The 23,913-nt window shown below is 32.2% G+C and overlaps 2 protein-coding genes across 3 annotated transcripts in view; one reads left to right on the top strand and one right to left on the bottom strand.

Annotated features, from left to right (window-relative positions):
- Positions 1-23,913, bottom strand: part of Ac78C (adenylyl cyclase 78C) — a 757,610-nt gene that overhangs the window by 172,123 nt on the left and 561,574 nt on the right. The window lies entirely within an intron of this gene.
- The window catches only part of LOC140437892 (uncharacterized), a 77,047-nt gene that overhangs the window by 50,666 nt on the left and 2,468 nt on the right, over positions 1-23,913 (top strand). Inside the window, exons 3-6 of the mRNA XM_072527685.1 lie at positions 10,649-10,939; positions 13,795-14,076; positions 14,653-15,055; positions 17,675-18,230. Coding sequence (XP_072383786.1) covers positions 10,649-10,939; positions 13,795-14,076; positions 14,653-15,055; positions 17,675-18,230 — 1,532 coding nt within the window. The remainder of the gene's footprint in view (positions 1-10,648; positions 10,940-13,794; positions 14,077-14,652; positions 15,056-17,674; positions 18,231-23,913) is intronic.

Here is a 23,913-nt window from a genome sequence, read left to right as displayed (position 1 = left end):
TAAATTAAATGAAGTCAGTGTACATTAATTTTACAAACAAGAAAAAAACATGGACCTGTTAATGTAAAATCAAAACCAAATCTTTTTGTATTACGTTAGAGGCTATACTACGGAGCGCCCACTAAATAGCAAATACAAAATATTTATTGGCTATTGGGAAGACAATCCACCCTGTCAATATACGACAAAATACTTTTATATAAACGGATTCCAAAACCTATATGGACATACGACATCCAGCTGTGAGATTAAAGTGTAATTAAGACTAATTTAGACATAATATGGCGATTCCAAAACAAATTGCTAAGGAGCATTGTCTGCTTGGTACTATAAGAATATTGATCTCCATAGGAATCTAGAAATAAATAATGTTAATAAGATCATTGAAAAATTTCAAAAAAATTTCTTCAACAAATCAATGTCAATGTTGGGGCCATTCAGCTCCTTGATATCACGGATCTGGCTAGAAGACTGAAGATGTTGTCGTTACTACCTTTGAGTTAGTTAAGTGAAAAGCAGAGTATAGTGCAAGTTATGGTACAGGTTATTATTTGTGCAATAAATTAATACAACCTAAGGAATATTAACGAGTTTGCCCTTAGTTTTAAGTTCGTATTAATAGTCTAGGTTAGAAAAAAGTTGCTTATTGATCATATTGATTGATCAGATTAAAATTTTCTTAATGATTTTACTGGTATTTATTAAATAAAAAAAGTTGGTATTGGCTCAGGTAAAGCTATTAAAGGAAAAGACACAGTCTGCGATGAATGACTAATAGACCAGGGAAATAAGCAAAAAAAGTACCCTGTTTGTGACAGTCTATAACAAGAACCTATATGTTTCCTGAAGTCAATTTTTTGGACTTAATTAATTATTAACAAATTAAGGTCAAAAAACGGTAAATTTTCGCTTTTTTCGTCTATCAGCGTTTGAAACAAATTTGAGAAGGGAAGAAACTTATAAGTCATATAAAAACCTTCAAAATGCGTTTTCTATGTTCCTATCCTTATCTGTTACTTAGAAAGTTGCAAAATAAGTCAAAAATTTCAATTTTTTTATAAATGTTAATAACTTTTTTTAAAATAAACTTTTAACCTTTCTATTACACACAATGTTGGGTCTTGTGGCGCTTAAAATAAAATCAAAATTTCAAGTCGATCGGTCAAAGAGTTTAAAAGTTATTTAATTTGTTTATCCCAAATTAAATTTTTTTGCAACAACATAAGTCAGAAAATTAAATAGGTATAATAAATATACGGATGAATTCTAAAAGAAGAGGAATTATTCTATTATTATTATTTAAAAAAAAATGAGGCAAAATAATTTCAAATATTGCAAAATAATTTAGCAAACACATGTAAATTTTTTGCTTATAAACAATTAGAATAACTTTTTAAACATTGACTGCAAGAAACTAATTTTTTTAACTTTTGACAGCCTGAATTTTTTGTACAAATTTAAAAGGGAAAAGTTGACCTAGGACACTTTGGGACGAAGTTAGTGTTTTTTTTTTAAATGGATAGTCGCTTTGTTTATAACAATTAAGAGACCTTATTACGGTCATCAGAAAGAACATACTTTAACGTTTTAACGTGAAAAATTCGAAAAAGATAGTCTTACAGTGGAATCGTTCACAAAGCTTCAAAATTGTGGTCCTCAAAATTGGTCCGCTTTGAAACTAGTGAGAGCGCAGGAGGGGGAAGGAGCTCTTAACTGTATCTCTGTTTCTTCTTTATAGATTTCGACGTTTCTTTTTTTAATTTGTATCTACTTTTTGCGTACATTTCGAATATGTATTATTAAAATAATTAGCTTCTTAAATAAACCGTCTAATTTGTTTAAACAATTTTTTTAAGTTTAAATTTTTTTAGGATTATTTGAGGTAATTTTTATTGTAAAAAATAAATATGTATGATTAATATATACTTCTTTAATAACCTTTGTAATTATTTTATTTATAATAGATTTTATGAAAAAAAAAACAAACTATCCTATCCAATTCTTTCTACTTTAAAGTTCTTACTAGTATTTCTTTAAAAATAAAAAATCTAAAAAATTAAAAGAAAAATTGAAAATTTTCTTCTATGAAAAAAACATCAATAAAATTTTTTTTATGGCAACCTATTTATTTATTTATATTATTTATTTATTTAACACTTTTTAAACAAATTATAAAGAAATATATTTTTTGCTTCAAAATTATTTTCTTTTAATAATTTGAATTATTCGTGTATTTTTTTGTAAAATACCTACTTTAAAGTTAAAATGCAAATTAGCAATTAAAAATGCAGATTTTAATGTTTTTCGAGGCTATTTCTCAATAGCTTATACATCGAATTTAAAAAACAGAAAATTTGAGGTGAAAGTTTACAAAATAGGTTTAAAATGCGCAAGTCCATTTTGATTTGATACAGCATAAGTCAGTTTAAAATATTCATGAACAAATTAATATATGATTGCGTTTCGGGATATATAAACTTGACCATCGAGTTCAAATCTATGGAGAAGCTATGAGCATATTAACGTGTGTATTAAAACAGCGTCAGTAGGTGTTGCTAACGATCATACCAATATGGCGGTGGGATCAGGGCCGGACTCAATAATATTAAATCTACTATACAAATATGACTAGCTATTCAGAAGAATTAATCATAATCTAAAAAAGTGCAATACATTTTAAATAAACCATGCTTTATTTATCCCGCGGTAAACACTAAAAACACGACATATTATACATAAAGATAAATTAATACAGTCAAATAACGTCAAGTTGTATCTGAAAGAGATAATAATATAAATATTTTAAAGGGTAAAATGAATATACGGTATGAAATAAAAGAAATACGTTCGTTTTACAACTTATATATTTGATAACTACAAATTAACTGACATTTAAAAATTTAGTTCAATTAACAAAGTTAGAAAAGTTATTAAAAATACAAAATTGAATATCTGCCGAATATCACAATGGAAATATTGTGTAGAAATAAAAATAATTATGTTGCAGTAGTTAATAAGAAATTTTAAGATATTTAGGATGAAGACATTTTTTAGTATTCTTAAGAATAGCACGTTCTACCTTATTTATAAGATTTTTTATGAATACTATTAATTCATTCTCTGAAGTACGGGCCTTTACTTTGTTTACATATTTGTATACAAACCTGTGGAACGTTATTTCTCAACATTTTTTATTAACATGGCTTTTGCTATTGCAACTACATTGAGAACAAGAAACCATTATTATGCACTATCACAATATAATATTACAGTTTTTATTAAAGTATTATAAAACTAAAAATATTCATAAAACAACAAACCTAAACAATCATACACGATCTGTCAAAACGACCATAACAGTATGGCGAAGTGAAGTCGTTTTTAGTCACGTGATGCCCTCTTCATAGATTCTAACTCGATGGACTTGACACATATCCAAACTTTAACCTTCAAAACACATTGTTTATTTTTTACCCATAAGCTAAATCTTATTTTAATCGAAAGAATAAATATTATGCTACAACATGACAGTAAAAAGTTAACCCAAAGTTTACCACGGGAAGCTGTTTATTTATAACAAGTTTTCAATAAATAAAAAATTTCATTTGTGTTTGAACTATTTATTTTTTTATTTTATATATTAAGCAAGTTCCTGTGGTATACCTTGGCTAAACTTTTTACTGTAATATTGCAGCATCATATTCTTCCGATTAAAATAAGATTAAGATTGTGGTAAGAAATAAACAATGTGTTTCAAACGTTACAGTTTGGACGTTCATCAAGTCTATATATTCCAAAACGTAACAGTATATCAATTTGTTTATATATATTTTAAACGGATTTTAAAATTTTTGATAAACTTTTGAGCATAGCATATTGACATCATAATAATATCGATTAAAACAAGTTTCAGCATGTGGATATGAAATCGAACTTTTTCGACAAAAGCTACACACCTAGGATGCTTAACAAACCTAGCTTATCTGGGATTATTTATTTTCCAAGCATTACATAAACCAACAATATTTTTAGAAATAATTGAATAGGATAATTTGTTTTTTTTTCATAAATTCAATTATAAATAAAATATTTACGAAGTTTCTTAAAGAAGTGTATAAAACTGAAAAAAAAATTGTTTAAACAAATTAGATAGTTTATTTAACTACCTAATTATTTAAATAATATATAAATAATACTGTAATATTGCAACATCATATTTTTCCGATTAAAATAAGATTAAGATTGTGGTAAGAAATAAACAATGTGTTTAAAACGTTAAAGTTTGGACGTTCATCAAGTCTTTATATTCCAAAACGCAACGGTATATCAATTTGTTTATGGGTATTTTAAACGGACTTTAGCAATATAACATTAAAGTGAAATTATGCATTTTTAAACGAATTGACTTAAGTTTTTATCTTGTAGGTTTAGTTTTTTTTACATCTGATGTTTAACCTATTAATAATATGTAAATAATACATTGCCATGGAAAATTTTGGGAAAACTTTTGAACATAGCATATTGACATCATAATAATATCGAATAAAACAAGTTTTAGCATGTGGATATGAAATCGAACTTTTTCGACAAAAGCTACACGCCTAGCATGCTTAGCAAGAAATAAAACCTAGTTTATCTGTGTATATTTATTTTCCAAGCATTACATAAACCAATATTTTTAGAAATAATTGAATAGGATAATTTGTTTTTTTTTTCATATTATCTATTATAAATAAAATATTTACGAAGTTTATTAACGAAGAAGTATATATATTAATCATAAATATTTATTTTTTACAATAAAAATTAACTCAAATATTCCTAAAAAAATATATTATAACAGATGACTCTAATAAGGTCTCTTAATTTTTATAAACAAAGCTGCTATCAATTTATAAAAAAAGGCACTAACTTCGTCCCTAAATGTCCTAGGTCAACTTTTTTTTTATAAATTTGTAAAAAAATTTAGGCTGTCCAAATATGAAAAAGTAAGTTTTTTGCAGTCAATGGTTAAAAAATTATTTAATTCTTTATAAACAAGGAAATTATATGTTTTTGACAAAAATTTTACAATATTTAAAATTATTTTTCCTCATTTTTGTTAAATAATATTAATAGAATAAATATTCTTCTTTTAGAATCTATCCGTATTTTTAATATATCTATTTAATTTTCTGACTTATATTGTTGCAAAAAATTTAATTTGGCATAAACAAATTAAATAGCTTTTAAACAAACTCTTTGACCGATTCACTTGAAATTTTGATCTTATTTTAAGCACCATAAGATCCAACATTGTCTGTAATATAAAAGTGATAAGTTTATTTAAAAAAAAGTTATTAACATTTATAAAAAAAGCGATATTTTTAACTTATTTTGCAACTTTCTAAGCAACAAATAAGGATAGAACGTTTAGAAAACGCCATTTTGAAGGTTTTTATATGACTTATAAGTTTTTTCTCTTCCCAAATTTGTTTCAAACGCTTTACTTTTTGCTGATAGACAAAAAAAGCAAAAATTTACCGTTTTTTACCTTAATCTGTTAATAATTGATTAAGTCCAAAAAATTGACTGCAGGATACATATAGCTTCTTGTTATAGAGGTCCATATTACTCAAAACAACTGTCCCTGGATATTATATAATATCCAATAATTTATAGAAGATTTAGAGAGTTGCCTTTGGATTTGAATAAAAGTTTAGTCACAATTTTATCCCTTATGCCTTTGAGATTTGCGAGAGATAATGAGGTACGACGCTTTCCACAGATGGAAGCACAAAAGACCCAAACAACAAATAGTAGAATAAAATTATATTTCTAGAGAGGAAATCAACAATCACACCAGAGAAAAAACAAAACATCAGAGAGAAAACACTTCAAAAAACAACAACAACGAACAATGAAGATAGTTCGTAGCTCATAACACTCGTGGACAATCGCAACGTACAGCGTGGACCCAGTCAATTTTAAGTAGATAATTTATTATATTAATATGCACTTATTCTGATTTTAAGTTTCAGGCATCCTACAAAAAAATCCAAACAACAACAAAAAAGCGACTTCGGCCACCAAAAAAATTAAAAAACTACTAACAAAAACCGGCGCAAGCCACAAAAAAAAATATTAACAAAAACCATTAAAAACCCAGGCATGTAGGGCCCAACCCTTTGAGCACCACGTCGCCGAACTGAGCCTAGCTCAGAGCGGAGACTCGAGGCCCAAGTAAGCAATTTTAGTTCGCGGATAAGCCACATTAAGATAACACGAATATAGGGACAATGCGCTGTCCTGAGTTTTGAATTCGGTTAGAAAACCATGTTGGGGTTCTATTACCCAGGACCTCCACATGCAGAACATTTGGCTGATAGTTGTGCCCCTATCGCGCATCAGAGTGCTATAGGGGGAAAGCCTGTAGCATTGGAGCGTGGTGGAGTGAATCCTGTTTTTACTCGAGTTAATACACCTCGCTCTAATGAATTGTTACACCCGAACGTAATTCTTAGGGGTGAACATTTTTCACAGGCTGGGTTTAATTAAATTGCTTGCTTGCCATTGAGATTACTAAAAGATGAAATCAAGGAGTGTAACATTTGTGAAAACTGTGCGGTTTCCTAGTGAAATCTTCGTGAAAATTGAATTTTTTTGTCACCCTTATGCCATTTTACTTATTTTATTTATTTTTAAAATTGTGGTATAGGCTACAAGCTAGAGCAATAAGGTTATTAATGATATGTAATGTTAATAGATCAATATCCGTCATTTTCTCCTTCATACCACTTAAAAGTTTGTTAGTTTTTACGATAAGTAACCTGCAAAAAAAGCGACAGGTTGTGAAAACGAAAAAATTTACGTTTTACCTTGGAAAAGTAGCGGAAAATTAGGAAAGTTCGATGTTCAGAACAACGAACGTTCGAAAAAAAAGTTAGACTTTAAATTTCCTTTTTTTGCTCATCTTATATGACATTTTTAGTACACAAAAAGGCGTAAGGAATAAAATTGTGATTGAACGTAGCATTGAAATCCGACGGTCTAATAGAATAGATTATTAAATTTTTTAATAAAATATATAAAAACTTGTGCTGAATTATTGTATTTATTATTAGTCCATATCTGTTTGTTCTATTTTATAACCTCTTGTTATTGACCTGATTATTTTTTATAAAGGTTTAGTCGTAATATTGCATTTATATGACCTACAGATTAAAATTACGCTGATAAAATAGGCTTGCTTGAAAGAAAAGTGGCACAACTAAAGTACTATAGGGAATATTTTGGGAAGATCACATTAATCAAATTGTTAAAAAAATCAGAAAACTCAATAAACATTTTAAGAGCTTTCTGCAAAACAAATTGGGAAGCAGACCCAAATATTGCTTTGATGTTTTACCGTAACATGATCAGGCCGATTTTCGACTATAACTGTCATTTATTAGGATCAGCGGCCAATACACATCTAAACAAACTTGAAGTTCAAAAAAAAAATACATGCCTGAGATTAACCCTAGGTTGTTTAAAATCCAGTGCAGTCCAAATAATGGAAAATGAAGCGATGAAACCTCCATTGCATTTACACCGCCAATTCTTTATCGACAAATTTACAGTCCGTATTATGTCCAAAAAATGTAAATACCTTCAAGATCTTAATGAGCTATCAGTTTTAGACCTCACTCATAGGTACTGGAGAACTAAAAAATCTATACTTATGGTAGAAAGCTATCTGAAGTACAGTAAAATATAACGATATTCTCTATAAAAGCCAAATTCCGCCCTACTACGGTGAAATGACAAAAACACTATTTTCTAGAAAGGTTCAAATATGTTACCTCAACTCACATTTACTCCCAAATATGTTTAACATAATTATTAAAGAAACATGGACAAATTATCAGTATATTTTAACTGATGGGTCAAAAGATGCAAATGGAACGGGCTGTGCAATGTTCCACAAAGATAAAAATTACCATCACCAGTATAGCTTACCCAGTGAATACTCAATAAACACAGCAGAAATGATGGCAATAATGTTTGCTCTCCAGTATGTAGTTCTGAACTCGACTAGCAACTATGTTATATTTACTGAAAGTAAAAGCGTGGTCGACAGATTTAACAACATTCAAACAGTCAAACACATAAACCACATTGAACTGATAATTCTTAAATGTTTTATGAAACTATACAATTAGGATTAAATGTAATAATTACATGGATCAAGGGCCATTCGGGAATAAAAGGCAATGAGATCGTTGACAATTTGGCTAAATCAGAATATATGCTTGGAGAAAAGTAAACAAAAATTTAATTCCAGCTGCAGATATTGACACCGTTAGTAGACAAAAACTTAAAAATAATTGGCATTTACATTACAGAGAATGTAAGACTGGCTTAAACTTTTATCATTGTAACACTAAGATATCCTAAAAAAGATGGTTCTACACAGAATCTAATCGACATTTTATAATCATTAATAGGCTGAGAGCAAATCATGCTCGTACTCCATCTTACATGCATGGAATCGGTTTATCAAATACTCCCAACTGTACTTGTGGCAAAATAGGCAATCTAACACATATTATATTAAAATGTGATTTACAAATTAATAATATAATATAATTATTAATTAATAATTAAATTTATAATATATATAAAATAAATAATATTATAAATGAATTATGACAAAGAAGAAGAAACGCTGATATAATAGCGTGAAAGCCATACAGTACCCATCCACAAAAAGGGAAATACATATACGAGGTATTGCTATTAAATTAAGAGTCTGCTTATGAAAAAGAGTTTTATTATAATAATAATTTTACAATCGAATGCTCTCCTTCAATATATTCCCCTTCCCTCGCCACACACCGTTCCATTCGTTTTTTTCCATTGATCAAAGCAATGCTGGAAGTCTTCTTTTGTTAGAGCTTTTAGGAGCTCCGCCGTTTTTCGCTTCACCTCTTCCATCGACTCGAACCGGATTCCTTTTAAGGCAGACTTAATCTTCGGAAACAGGAAAATGTCACATTGTGCTAAATCAGACGATTACGGCCAGTGTTCGAGCACTGGAATGGGCAGGTGCGTTGTCCTGGTGCAAGATCCACGGCTTGTTTTTCCGCAACTCCGGCGTTTCTTACGAACTCGCTCTCGCAGCGTTGCCAAAACTATCAAATAGCAAGTTTGATTTAGAGTTTGACCCTCTGGAGCCCATTCATCACGATGCCGTTAATGTCGAAAAAAACGATAAGAATAGCTTTAAATTTTGATTTCGACATCCTTGCTTTTTTCATTCTTGGCGATGCACGAGTTTTCCAGTGCATAGATTGTCGCTTAGTTTCAACATCGTATTTGAATATCAAGGTTTTATCATGGCTAATTCAGGCTATTCATGTAACCTCTCAAGAAAATCTGAGCAGATCTGTTGACGGACGAGCTTTTGGTTAGGGGTTAAATTTTTTGGGACCAACTTCGCACAGACTTTCTTCATGTTCAATTCGTCCTGTAAAATTTTTCTAACAGTTTCGTTATCGGCGTTTACAGTCTCAGCAATCATCCGAATGGTCATCTCCGCGCACAATTTTATTTATATTGGTCACTATTTGCGGAGTTGAAACAGAGACAGGTCGACCCGGACGTTGGTCATCTTCATCGCTCTCTCAGAATTAAGAAAACCGTTGATACCATTTAAAAACACGTGCACGAGATAGAGAATTCCCACCATATAGGCTTCTTTCAACAAATTATAGCACTCAGTTTTAGTTTTTTTTTATTTAACGAGAAATTTCACATTAATCCGTTGCTCATGTTTTTCGTCACACATTGTTATTGGCACGAGAAAAAAAACACGTTCTTTTCTAACCTCTACAGAAAAAATACTACTACAGTGACAAAAACGTGTCGTACTGAAAGAGTAGACACTTCCAGCTATATAATGCTGCATTCGTTTCCCTCTCTCCCCCTCTAGGACGCCTTCTGCGTGCGCAGTCACGTTATTTAATAGCCAGACCTCGTATGTATATTTTTGCCTAGACAAGACAAAAAGCTCGGGTTTGTGCGGAAAAATATTCTCATGATATTTTTTGGCATAATTACTATTATGAAATGCCCCAAAATAAGTTTCAGGAGGTTCGAGAATTTTTCAAATTTTTTTAAACAAATTGTAACAATAAATCTTTTCAGTTGTGATTTTTCTGTAAACTTGATCGTTTTCAAGTTAAACAATTTAAAAATGAAAAAAACGCAAAATTACGATTTTTAAGACTCAAAAATACACCTAAAAAATATTATTTTTGAATTCACCAATGATCTAAATTGAAGTTTAAACCTTCTTTTATCATTTTCCAATAAGTATTTTGGGCTTATTTAATTTTATAATATTGTTTTTTAATCGTTAATGAAGCGTTTATGAGAGGACAGGCGCTCTGGCTGCGGCATGTAAAAGATGTAGAAACAAGATCTATGGCACAAATTTTTGCTGGTTTGAATTCTCATTGAAGAACCCCGTCATTGCAGTTTAAATGCACATCGCAAACACGCAGGATCTTTGTTAAAGTTGCATACCGGGGGCTAGACACTAGTATTAGTTCTTCCGCGCTCAGTACCGTATTGTTAACCTGTTACCGTATTGTGCGTTTCGTATTTTTGTGAAAATAAACAGCGATGATGGAAAGTGGAGTGATAGTGGTGATGAGACGAAGCCCTCAACCAGCAAGAAGCAAAAGAAAACAGGTAGAGTAACAGATGTGATGAAAGTGTTGAGAGCTGTGAGCCATGAACTCGGCCGGATTGTTGTTGCAAGATGTTTTGAAGCAGTTCCTGAGGATCAGCGCAAAAGAATCATTCGCGAGTTCAATGCGATGGGGGATTTAAATAAACATAATTCGTATTTAGGCGGTCTCATTAGTGTGTTGCCGGTAATGCGAAGAGGGAAAAATGAAAATCAAACTAAGTACAACACAGCTTCCTTTGCCTACAGAGTTCTTTCGCTAAGAAAAAATGTACACATTTCTGAAGTCACTGAGAGGGAGAAAGTCACACCATTCTCTATAGAAAACGGAACAAATATAACTACCTAAAGAACTCAACATTACAAAGCTGCACAGAATGTACACGGATCAGTATCCAGAAAATGGAGTATCGTATGAATCCTTTCGTGAATATTTAAAAAATGAATTGAACATCTCCTTCGGCTATCCTTCGCAAGGATACTTGCAGCACATGTGACTCCCTAAAGTCTGAGATTTACATATTGAAAGCAAAAGACCTGTTCAGAACAGACCCCAATTATCTGTGAAGTTGAGAAATAGGGAAATACACCTAAAGAAAAGTGAACGTTTCTATCAATTGAAGAGATTTTGCCGAAAGAAGGCAATGAAGTCGGCATCTTTTGAAGAAATTGCCATGGATTACCAAAAAAATTTACCTTGCCCAAACATAACTACTAATGACATCTACTACAATCGTCAACTTAACTTCATCAGTTTTAACATTCATGTACTGTCTACTCAACAGGCTATTTTTTACATGTACGACGAGTCTGTAGCAAAAAAAAGGAGTCAAAGAATGTTGCATCATTTCGTATGCAACATTTTGCCCCCAACGGTGAAGGAACTTACGATATTTTGCGACTCTTGCGGAGGGCAAAACAAACATTTCACGTTAATAAGGTTTTTGCAGAATTTGGTAACCAAAGAAGGAAAGTTGGAAAATATCAAGGTTGTTTTCCCGATTCGAGGCCACTCGTACTTGGAGTGCGACCGTGACATGAGTACTATCAAACAAAAGTCACACACTGAAACTCATGAGGACTGGAGAGATGTATTCAGGCACGCCCGCGTGAAGCCGACTAATTTCCAAGTGGTAGATTGTGGCTTGGACCTAGACATCTTTCAAAGTTGAACTGAACATCTGTCGTCCATTTACCTAAGAAAGACGTGTCCTTTCCCCACCAGACCAATAAGAGTCCTCAAAATAAGTGCCACCAGCAAGAATTTGGTTTACCTTGGTTTACAATCCACGTACTCTGGCTCGTACAAAAGCTCTTCATTATTGGTTCCACTGCCACCTACGAAAACTTTGTCGAAGACTTCGAAAAAAAGGAAACAGAAAGCTTTAAAGCCAGTCGTGGAACTGAAAAGATCATACGATGGGACAATCCCTATTAAAGCAGCCAGACTCAAAGATCTGCTTCACTTGGCACAATTTTTGGATAACCCTGAAGCAAGGCGTTTTTACTAAAGCTTGAGGTCGGATGGACTTACGTCAGAAGACGACGACGGCAACATTTACATCGACGACTCTCCCATTGACGCTAAAAACTCAGAAGATGACCAGGAAATCCGCCAATAATCAACTTCAGCGACTTCCACAATATTTTTTGGAACTGTATTTTTTGTTCGTAAAAACCTTTTTTTTTTTCGTAAATGTCGGGTAAATTTGATTTAAAACCTAGTAGATAAGTACGCAGTTTACAAATAATTGTACAAAGAAAGTTTTTGTGTAGTTTGCGGATAATAAAATAGGTTTTTGCATTCTTCAAAATATTTCATTCTCTCCATTGTTTTTTTAGAGGTAAAAGAGGGTATAAAATATCATTGAATAGCTTGAAAAATGCTTATCCGGGAAACTTATTTTGAATCTGCATAGTTATTGGTCCAAAAACAAAATTTTTGTATTTTTTAAATCGTTTTTAAAGGTTCTTTAAAGTTGGTCAACTTTCAAATTTATTTTTCTCAAAATCAGCTTTGCATTAATGACAGGGTTGTTCCCCTGGAGTCTTCAATTAGATTACAATTTACTAATGTTTGTATGTTGAGAACGATTTCCGAAGTGGAACTTAAAACGTCAATAAACGTACTTTAACCTTTAATTGTGGCTTATTTTTATTTAAATAGTAATTACTAATTTTAAAAATTGGAAAAAAACACGTTTATTCATTACGGGCACGAAAATCAGAGATAGTTGCGAAAAGAACGTGTGTTGTATACGGGAGCCAATTGTCAAGAGAGCGATTTTTGGTTTGCATTATCCCAGAATGTCTATACCTCGCTGGTACGGATAAAAATAGGTATTAGGAATTATTAATGGTTGGCTTAGGTAATGATTTGAAATTAATGGTGGTAATTTAGTCTTTGATACAACGAAAAGTATAGTATTGTTTTTCGCAAGTAAAAAATTTAACCAAAAGTGAACTGATAAAAATTAACGGACAATGGCAAATAATCAGAAAAGAGTTATTCACCTTATTGTGAAAATATAACATCGTGATAAGAAGTGATTACCAGAATGCAGTTAACCCATTAACGCCCAGCGTACCTGCATGGGTACGGCAAATATAATTTCTAATAATATAAATATATTTCCTAAATATAGTTTCTGCTGACGCCATCTATGGTTGAAAATCTCAATATCTGGGACACAAGACGCTTCTGCATAGTTTCATCTCTCAGACGGTGTAACAGATTACTTTTACTGTGGTTTTAAGATACAGCACTTTGAAAAAGCCATTGTAGTTGTGATTTGAGGTTAAATTTTGGTACGTAAACATTTTTATCAATAACGTTTTGTATTCATGAATTTATTTTGTTGCATGCCTAAAATTTGTTTTATTATATGTGTAAGAATATTGTGAGAATATAATTTTGTTACATATTTGTTTTACATCGGAGATTTAACAGCCTAAACTTCTTTATACCTGCTTATGTACATTGGGCAAAAGAAAAATATATAATATATATTTTTTTGAGTCTGAAATTCTACGATGAGTCTTCCTGAAATAACCACGTTTGCATTTTATGGAAAAAGGTATCAAACGCTTGTAGCAGCTGTAAATGATATTGAAAGTGTAAAGATTACCAATAGTGCTGAAATAGATCTGGTAATAATTCCACCAAATGTTGACTACCAAACGGAGTTTGATGAAGATGATTTGATAACAACCCAAATTCCTAACGATGTTCCTGGAGAACTTGAAGTTATTATTGACGAGTCCGAAGACGAGGATGACTATAGAACGGTAGATGATCCTACCTACGATAATTTCGATAATAGAGATGACCTGGATGAAATAGATGATGACATTCCATTGTCCAAACGAATAAAATCATTAAAGAGGGAACTGACAGCTGACAAACTTTCAAAAAAGAACTGAAGAAGCCAGGAGATCCCAAATGGTGTCGTAAAACAGTGAATACGAGCATAAATGGCACCAATGGAATGGAAAAGGTAAAAGCTGAGCTTGCAGAACTAACTACGTTACAAGTTTTTAAAAAGTTATTTGATGATGAAGTTGTAAATCTTATTGTAGAGCAAACCAATCTGTACGCAACAGCCTCCAATAATCATCATTTTATAATTACAAAGGACGAGATCAAAATTTTTGTTGGAATTCTTCTTTTTACCGGGTACCATAAATTACCCCGTGAAGGGAGGTATTGGAATTTGGATGAAGATCTTAATGTTCCATTTATTTTTATGCAATGAGCAGAAATAGGTTAACAGAAATTAAAAAGTATATACATTTGGCTGAGAATACTAAACTCAACAAAATTGATAAAATGTCTAAACTACGACCGCTTATGGATTTAATGAATACTTAGTTTCAACAATGGGGCATTTTCATGAAAATTTATCGGTCAATGAGGCAATGGTCAAATATTTTAGCCATCATTCGGCGAAGCAATTCACCAAATCAAAGCCCGTACGTTTTGGCTACAAGGATTGGATGTTGTGCAGTTCTATTAGCTACTGTTATGGTTTTGATACGTACTGCAGAGCTAAGCCTACAGCTAACGAAGAACAGATGAAACCGAAAAAGTCTAAACTGCCACAAGGATCACAAGTTGTTTTAGACCTCCTGGATTCAACTGATCACATAATATTTTTCGATAACTATTTTGCGAGTTATAAACTTTTAGTGACATTGAAACAAAAAAGTATCAGAGCTACGGGCACAGTTCGTAATAATCGTATCAAAAAATGTCCAATTATACAAGGCAAAGAGATGAAGAGAAAAGATCGTGGATATTATGATCATTGTTACGATAAAGAAAGTGCTATATTATTTGTAAGATGGAACGACAACAGTGCTGTAACCATGGGTACCAATTACGATACCATAGAGCCCCTTGCATAAGTGAAAAGTGCAAAATTAGTGTGCAAAACAAAACGAAAAAGTAGCAGTGTCACAACCTTAGTTATTCAAATCCTACAATTTATCAATGGGGGGTGTGGACTTACTCGATCGAGGGGTAAATAATTACAGAATCGGCATACATGGAAAAAAATGGTGGTGGGTACTCTTTACCCATATGATAAATGTGACAGTTGTCAATGCATGGAAACTATATAGGATTACAAATGAAAATGACAAAATAGATTTGCTACTATTTCAAAGAAATATTGTCCACCATTACTGCAGAGCTTTTAACAAAGCCATACAAAGACGATCCACATCTATCAAACCATCTGGTTCGCTGTCAAAGAGTATACTGGATACTGCTGATGGCCATTTTCCTAAAAGAACGACGAACCCTTGAAGATGTCGCCAATGCCACATGAAAGTTAGATGGTTGTGAAAAATGCAATGTAACTCTTTGCATTAAGCAGAGAGATTGTTTTAAAATATTTCACTCATAATTAATTATGTGTTTTTTATGTATATGTATGTATTTTTAATAAATGTTTCCTTGGTCTGTATGCATTTTTATGTTCATTATTTCTACTGGGTATATATGATTATATTTTATATATTTCATACTGATTGCCCCAGTGTACCTGCTTGGGTACACCATTTTTTTTTTCAAAAATCAAATTTAAAAAATGTACAAAATATTTTTTATATAATTATAATCATAATTAAAAGCAACTTCTAAAGGATTTAGGTATTTTTAGTTTCACTTTTGGCGGTCGGCATTAATGGGTTAAATAAGATAAAGTTGCGAACCAGATAGACATTAGGTAGGTTTATACCAACCTTTAACAAAAAAAAAATCGATTTTTAGCAAGATATAATATGGAATTACTGTCATCGCAGGTACAACAATATAGTTAACTTCCAAATTATTTTCATAATAAAAACGATCAGGTATATGGACAAAATCATTAAATTTTAATTGGAACCCCTTTAAAAAACCTTGAGATGGAATAATTTAAATTGCTGGAACCATAAACTGATTGCATTATGACCTAAAAACTTTATTTGCTTATACTTCCTTAATTATTAGTCTGATTACCATTAAATAATTGGACATAAATCATATAAAGCAGATGGATGTTTTAAAAATAATTTTGGTACTAAAAAGAAAAAAACCTTTTTCTCATATCAACATCACACACATTTTGAAAAAACAGCTTAGGAATATAATTCCCTTTTCACTTAGCCTATTAAAATGAATGGAGATAAATATATGTATGTATTATCATTTTTCAATGATATATGAAACGATATACTACATGTTTCAAGTTAACAGGTCTAATGATTCATTACACCTACCGCTTTACAATTAAATAAAGACATTGCTACAAAAATAAATTCAGATATTTTGTTATATTTTGAGAATGACTACCATGAAGGTAGTCATTCTCAAAATTTATATACAGGGTCGGTATTTTATATACAGGGTCCAGCAGGTAAACGGCCAATTAGAAATATATCGAGAACTAAAGGTACCTAAATCATCAAAATTGGAATAAAGGGGTTTTGAAGAGTGACCTATAATGAAAATATTTTCATTTATTTGCTATTTCTGGTCATACTGGAAGTTGCTTATAACTTCGTTTTTTAACGGGACACCCTGTATGTTTTTGAATTTTAGAAAAGTTTGTTATATTGTTGTATTGTTACAGGTATCGACTCAAACAATTCACAGAGTTTTAAAAAACATCATTAGACCCTTTATTCATATACACCATACTTTATTCGTATACACCAGCTCAATATTTACATCCTGGAGATTATGTAAGGCAGGTGGAATTTTGTGAATGTGTTTTAACGAAATGCCAAGAACAAAATTTTCAAAAAAAATTATTTGGTGTGATGAATCGAAGTTTATAAAAAATGTTGTTTTTAACCACCATAAGAGTCACTTCTGGAGTGACGAGAATCCTTAGCTTACGTAGGATAGTGAATTTTAAGCATTCTTTTTGTTTAATGTAAAAAGTATGTAAAAAGAATTCTGAGCAGAAAACCGTCATATCCTGGACTATTACACCCTGTAACGGCCTCTTTTCAAGGGTTACAGATAAACCGAATGATTGCCGGTATAAGCAATCTCCCACTTACTGGCCAAGGGCTTCGGGCGGATGAGTAGGTCACTCTGTTGTCCTGAGACCGAGAAATCGATCTCAAAGGCAGAGGCACCAAGCAATGGTCAACGGCATCAGGATGTAGAAGGCCAGAAGAAACCACTACATTAAAGATCCTTGTGGATATCTCTAGTACAGCTTCCCATGATAGAAGAAGAAAGTATGCATACTTCTAATGATCATGAACTTCGGAATCCAAGATACGGCAGGAGAGGAAAATCACAACCAGACCAAGGGGCCTCTCAGGTCGTAAACCCACGAAAACCCCGTGTCGTGGAAGTCCACAAGATAGCTACGTCGAACGTCGCAACTATGTTTGAAGGCGCGAAGCTACACAATATTCAGCTGGAAATGGCCAGACTAGACATTCCTATCCTAGGTATCTGCGAGACGAAATGGCTGGGGTCAAACATATTCGAGAGCAATGGATACATTGTCTACCACTCGGGAAAGGCAGAAGATTAACAGAAGGTTTAGGAACAGTATTACATCTGCAAAAACATTCCCAAGTGCAGACGTAGCAGCTAATCATAATCTGCTCTGTGCTGAATGCAAACTAAAATTAAAAATAATAAAAACCCCGACAGCTCAGAATAAACATAATAATCGACTCCTCAGAAATGCCGAAATAGCAGACGAGTTCGGAAATAACATAAATCATGAAATTAAAAAACAGCTAGAAAGATCTGAACAAAAAAATATCGAACAAAATATAGACACAATGAATTCCGCCATGGTTACCATAGCAGACGAAGTTTTAAAATCAGAAAAAGAGCCAGTAAAGAAAAAGAATTGGATGACCGATAACATCCTAGACCTTATTCAGCAAAGAAGAAATTGTAAAAATAAAGATGAGACTCGATATAGAGAAATATATCGACAAATAAGATACGAGGTTAAGCGAGCAAAAGAGGAGTGGATGGAGCAGAGATGTCGTGAGATGGAAGAACTACAAAAAAACACGACGAGTTTAATATACACATAAAACTTAAAGAAATTACCTACACTCAGAGAAAACGAACTCCTCACTTTATGAGAAACGCCAAAGGTAAAATTATTCTCGACTTAAACGAAGAAAAGGAAGAATGAACCAACTATATAAAAGAGCTCTTCCCTTCCTGGATACGAGGCCACCACTTAACACCACAAAGTATACGAATACTGGTCCTAGTATTCTAAAAGCAGAAGTAGAGAAAGCCATCAAATAAAGCAAAAATGAGAAATCTCAAGGCCCTAACCTACTTTAGACTTTAGACTAATTAGTCTTATAAGTCACTCTCTCAAGCTACTTCTTAGGATAATTCTTAATAGAATCAGGCAGAAATGTGAAGACACAATGGGAAATAAACAATTCGGTTTTAGAGAAGGATCAGAAGGATTTCAGAGGAACAAGGAAAGCTTTGTTCTCAATGCTAACACTACTTCAACGATCATGGGAAGTACAGACACCAATTTACGTCTGTTTTGTAGATTTTGAGAAGGCGTTTGATAGGGTTCAACATGGTAGACTGTTCGAATATCTAGAAATGATTGGAATATATGATAAAGATCTGAGACTTTTACAACATCTATATTAAAATCAAGAAGCTTCTATTCTTGTAGACGACAAAGAAACAGACAGAATTTGTATTCAAAGAGGTGTTAGACAGGGTTGTGTGTTGTCCCCAACTATGTTTAACGTTTACTCAGAAATAATTTTTAACGAAGCCTTGGAAGGGAAATGTGGAATTCGAATCGGGGGAGAAACTATTAACAACATCAGATATGCAGATGACACCGCGATCATGGTTGAAAGTATCGAAGATCTTCAATTCCTTATATATCGACTCACTAGAGAATGCTCTAATAACAGACTAAGCATAAATACAACAAAGACAAAGTTACTTGTGGCTAGTAAACAAGACCTCGGCGCTATACAACTAATTGTCAATAATGAATCGATAACAAAAGTTAACCATTTTAAATACCTAGGAAGTTGAATAAACGAGACACTAAATCCGGATGAAGAAATTAAAACTCATATAGAATTGCAAGAGGAGCATTTATGAAACTTAGATCTATTCTGAGCAATTCTCAGCTGAACTTACAGCTGGGAATTAAGTTTCTAAAATGTTATGTGTATCCTGTATTACGGAATGAATGTGAAACCTGGATTATGAAGGTTAACATAATTAACAAATTAAAAGCCTTTGAGATGTGGTTATATCGTAGAATGCTCAGAATATCATGGGTTCAACACATTTCAAACAGAGAAGTCTTGAACAAAGTAGGTCAAGGTGAAGGCGACTTAATAAAGATGATAAAAAAGAGAAAACTCGAATATCTGGGGCATATAATGAGAGGAAGCAGATAAATTATAATGCAGTTGATACTCAACGGAAATATCGACGGAAAAAGAGAAATTTGTAGGAAGAAATACTCATGGCTCCGAAACCTTCGTCAATGGACTGACTTATCAGCAGATGAATTATTATATGCCGCGCAAGATCGAGAACAATATCGGCAAATCGTCATGGAAGCTACCCACGCCTAAAACTTAGGCACGGTACTCAAAGATGATATATATATATATATATATATATAATATATATATATATATATATATATAATATATATATATATATATATATATATATATATATATATATATATATATATATATATATATATATGAAAATTACTGAGTTCTCGGGATGTATATCGATATATAAATATAAACTTGGGCACGGTACTCAAAGATGATATATATATATATATATATATATATATATACACTCTTGGACAAAAATATCGAATATTTTGGACTTTTCTAATTTTTGTTTTTTCAAAATAAATTCTGGTCAATCAAGTCGTTTATTGCAAAATAGAGTTTATTTTAACAATGTTTAATGAACAATTTTAAGTTTTTATGCGGAGAAAATTGCGAAAAAAATAAATGTTTAATATTAGGTAAATAAGGTTATTTTACTCTAAACTTAAATGATAATTTAAATTGCTTAAACAACTGGTTTAAACTGAAAGAAGTGCATGATCAGTAACGAGTCTTCCCCCCTCTAACTCTTATTACTGCTTGCATCTTTCTCAGCATGCTTGCAAGTAAATTTTGGACATCTCCTTGGGAAATTGCATTCCATTCATCCTGTGCAGAAAGCCGAAGCTGCTCTATCGTATTTGGAACGGGATTTCTTTATCGTAAGCTGCGTTTTAGGTGATCCCACATGTGCTCTATTGGATTTAAATCCGGGCTAAACGGTGGCCAATCCAATCTTCAAATTTGAAACTCATCAAGATAATTACTCACTATGGCAGCAGCATGTGGTCGAGCATTGTCGTGCATTAACGTGAATCTTTCATATCCAATGTAACCAGCATATGACAAAACATGATCTTACAGGATGTTTTAAACGTAAGAATCACCAGTCATCCGTCCAATTACTTTCACAAGTGCGGTACGTACCTTCCAACTAATACCTTCCTAAAGAATTATGCCATCATCTCCAAAACTAACAGTCTGGGCGAAACTGCAGCGGGCGAATCGTTCTCCAACTATTCTGTAGAGGTAGATTTGACCATCTGGCTTCCATAATAGGATTCTGGTCTTATCAGTGAAAAGAACGTTTTTTCAGTTGTCCATATTCCACTAAATATGTGTTTTTGCAAATTCCAAACGACGAGCTTTATGATTTTGGAGGAGACGTGGAACTTTGACGGGGCGTCTGGGCTTTAAGCTTCTTTTGATCTTCGTCTAACTGTTTGTGAACTCACATTAACTTGTCTAACATTTAATAGCTCATTTCTGAGGTGAATCGATGTTAATGAACGATTTCTTGTAGAATTAAGAACCAAAAAACGGTCATCAATTGCGGTTGTGCACCTTGGGCGTCCTTGACCAAGCCTTCGTACAAAATTTCCTGTTTCGCGGTACCTTTTTAGAATATTCGAAACTATAGATTCAGTTCTGCTGAGACGTCGTGCGATACCTTTTTGTGCATATCGTTCCTCGTACAAAATAACAATATGTGCTACTTGGGCTTCATCGCAGTGTCGAATTATTGATGGGATACTTGTTTTAAACTTGGTTAAATCAAGACAATATTTAATTAAACTTAATAAATTAAACTAATAATAACCGAATTAGTATGATTTTTCCTTTATGCGAAGAAGTTTTTTTACGATGAAATGTACGAATGACATTAACCACTGAATAAACGTCAAAATAAACATCAAAATATCTCAAACCAGTTGAGTACATCAGTCTACTATATGAGTATTATCAGTAATCTAAAATTATTTTGAAATAATAGTGAGTACAAAAAAAAATTGGAAAATTCTAAAATATTCGATATTTTTGTCCATGAGTGTATATATATATATATATATATATATATATATATATATATATATATATATATATATATAAAATTACTGAGTTCTCGGGATGTATATCTGTATATAAATATATACATGTATGTATATAAATGTATATATATATATATATATATATATATATATATATATATATATATATATATATAAATTGTATATATAGTTATATAAATATTTTTATTTGTCAAAAAGTAAAAAGTAAAAAAAGGTAATCAACATAAAACCGCATAGTAAAAAAGAGAATTATTTCGGTAGTGGACAATATTACAGTTTATCTGCCCTGCAAACCACGTCCTTTATAAAATTTTATATCTATGATGACTGTATTATAAATCAAAATGTATAAATATAATTTTTGTCGGCTACTTTAATGACAAAATAGGCAAGAGAACAGCGGATGACGTTATTGGACATTTTAGATTACGTGTGGTTTTATAAAAATTTATGTTTCATTAAAAATATGATAATATATCACCCAAAATATATTATATAAGAAAGTACTCACACTAATCAATAATATATGGTTTTAAACCAAATTGATTTGATTATAATAACAAACGATTCCAACCTAGTCCTTGAGCAGACTTTGACTCTGACCACAACTCATTAATTGATAGCTTTAGTTTTAAGGAAAAAACAACAGTGAAAAGATATTCAGAAATACATCAATATTATATAAAGACAGAAAGGACGAAAAGTTTTCAAATGCCTAATTATCTCTTAAGTGTATGGTCCAATTTTTCCACTGTCCAAAAGACTGTGTTTTCTTTCTCGAAAGTGTTCTATAAGACTTGACCACTTCGAGTATTTTTCCTACTTTCACCATTAATTAGCAACATATCTACGTATTTATTAGGTATGAATAGGAAAGACATTTTTACTACTATATAAACTCGCGATAACTCAAAATTATGTTTTAAAACTACAATGAACGTTTTAGTGAGGAAACACAAGAACAGACAGTAGCTGTTACTATTTGTAGTTAACCAAAAACGATGTAAATAAACTCTCAAAGGCAACTTACTTTTCTTGTGGATTTGTAAAAACTATAAAAATATGCTAGGTTAATTTGGAGATGGGATGTTATGGGATGTAATGGGATAGTGATGTGCAACATATAGCCTCTCCTATTCAAATGTCAACCTCACCTGCTCGTATGATGATCTAGATCATGGTCGTCTTGTGCATCCTGCTAGATAACCAACTAGGCTCTGACGACCGAGTGTTTGCCGGGATAAGCAATCCACCATTTACTGGCCAACGGCTTCGGGCGAATGAGCTGGTAAGTGGAAGGGCACTCTGTTGACCTGAGATTGAGAAAGTGGTCTCTTAGGCAGAATAACCGAGAAAGTCAACGGCATCAGAATATAGAAGACAACGAGAAACTACTGCATTAAAGGTCCCTGATGACATCTTTAGTACAGCTATCATGGCAAACATAACTAAAGTGGAAACGGCTAGTATTCATGGAATACGAAAGCCAAGATTCGGCAGGGAAGGTAATCCACCTCTAGATCACAGAGCCTCCCAGGTCGTAACCCAGAGAAACCCGTCACAAAACTGGAAAAGTCTCTCTGAAAACTTTTATTCTCTCTTTTTTAACTCAGATTTTATTATCAAAATATGTACCCGAAACGTGAAGACAATTTATCAGGCTGGAAAACTTCATAATACCATTCAAGAAATTACCAGACTTGGAGTAGGTATAATGGTTATAAGCGAAATGAAGCGAAATGAGATGGCCAAATAGTGGTGCCAGTATTGTTGACAACCATATGGTATACCACTCGGGAAATGACGACGGTCAACATATGTATGGGGTTGGAGTAAACGTATCTCCTCAATTACGTCATTATGTTACAAATGTTATACCTGTTTCTGAAAGATTAATAATAATCCAACTGAATACTATTCCGGTAAAATTAAATGTTTTACAAGTGTATGCACCAACCAGCGATAAACCAGAACAAGAGGTAGAGCAATTTTATGAGTTGTTGATAAATTTACTTAAACAAATTAAAAAAGAGAATATAACTATTATTATGGGTGACTTGAATGCGAAAATTGGTAAAGGGAAAAGCGGTAAATTAATTGATGATTTTGGTCTGGGGAAGAGAAATGAAAAGAAAGAATAAAACTATTTGTAGAAGAAGAAGAATTTGCAATACCAAATACGTTCTTCAAACTACCACCAAGAGGTTTGTATACTTAAGTCTCTCCGCAAGATCAACC

This window comes from Diabrotica undecimpunctata, chromosome 3 (genome assembly GCF_040954645.1).
Source record: "Diabrotica undecimpunctata isolate CICGRU chromosome 3, icDiaUnde3, whole genome shotgun sequence".
Classification (NCBI taxonomy): domain Eukaryota; kingdom Metazoa; phylum Arthropoda; class Insecta; order Coleoptera; family Chrysomelidae; genus Diabrotica; species Diabrotica undecimpunctata.
This window is presented reverse-complemented; position numbering and strand designations above follow the sequence as displayed.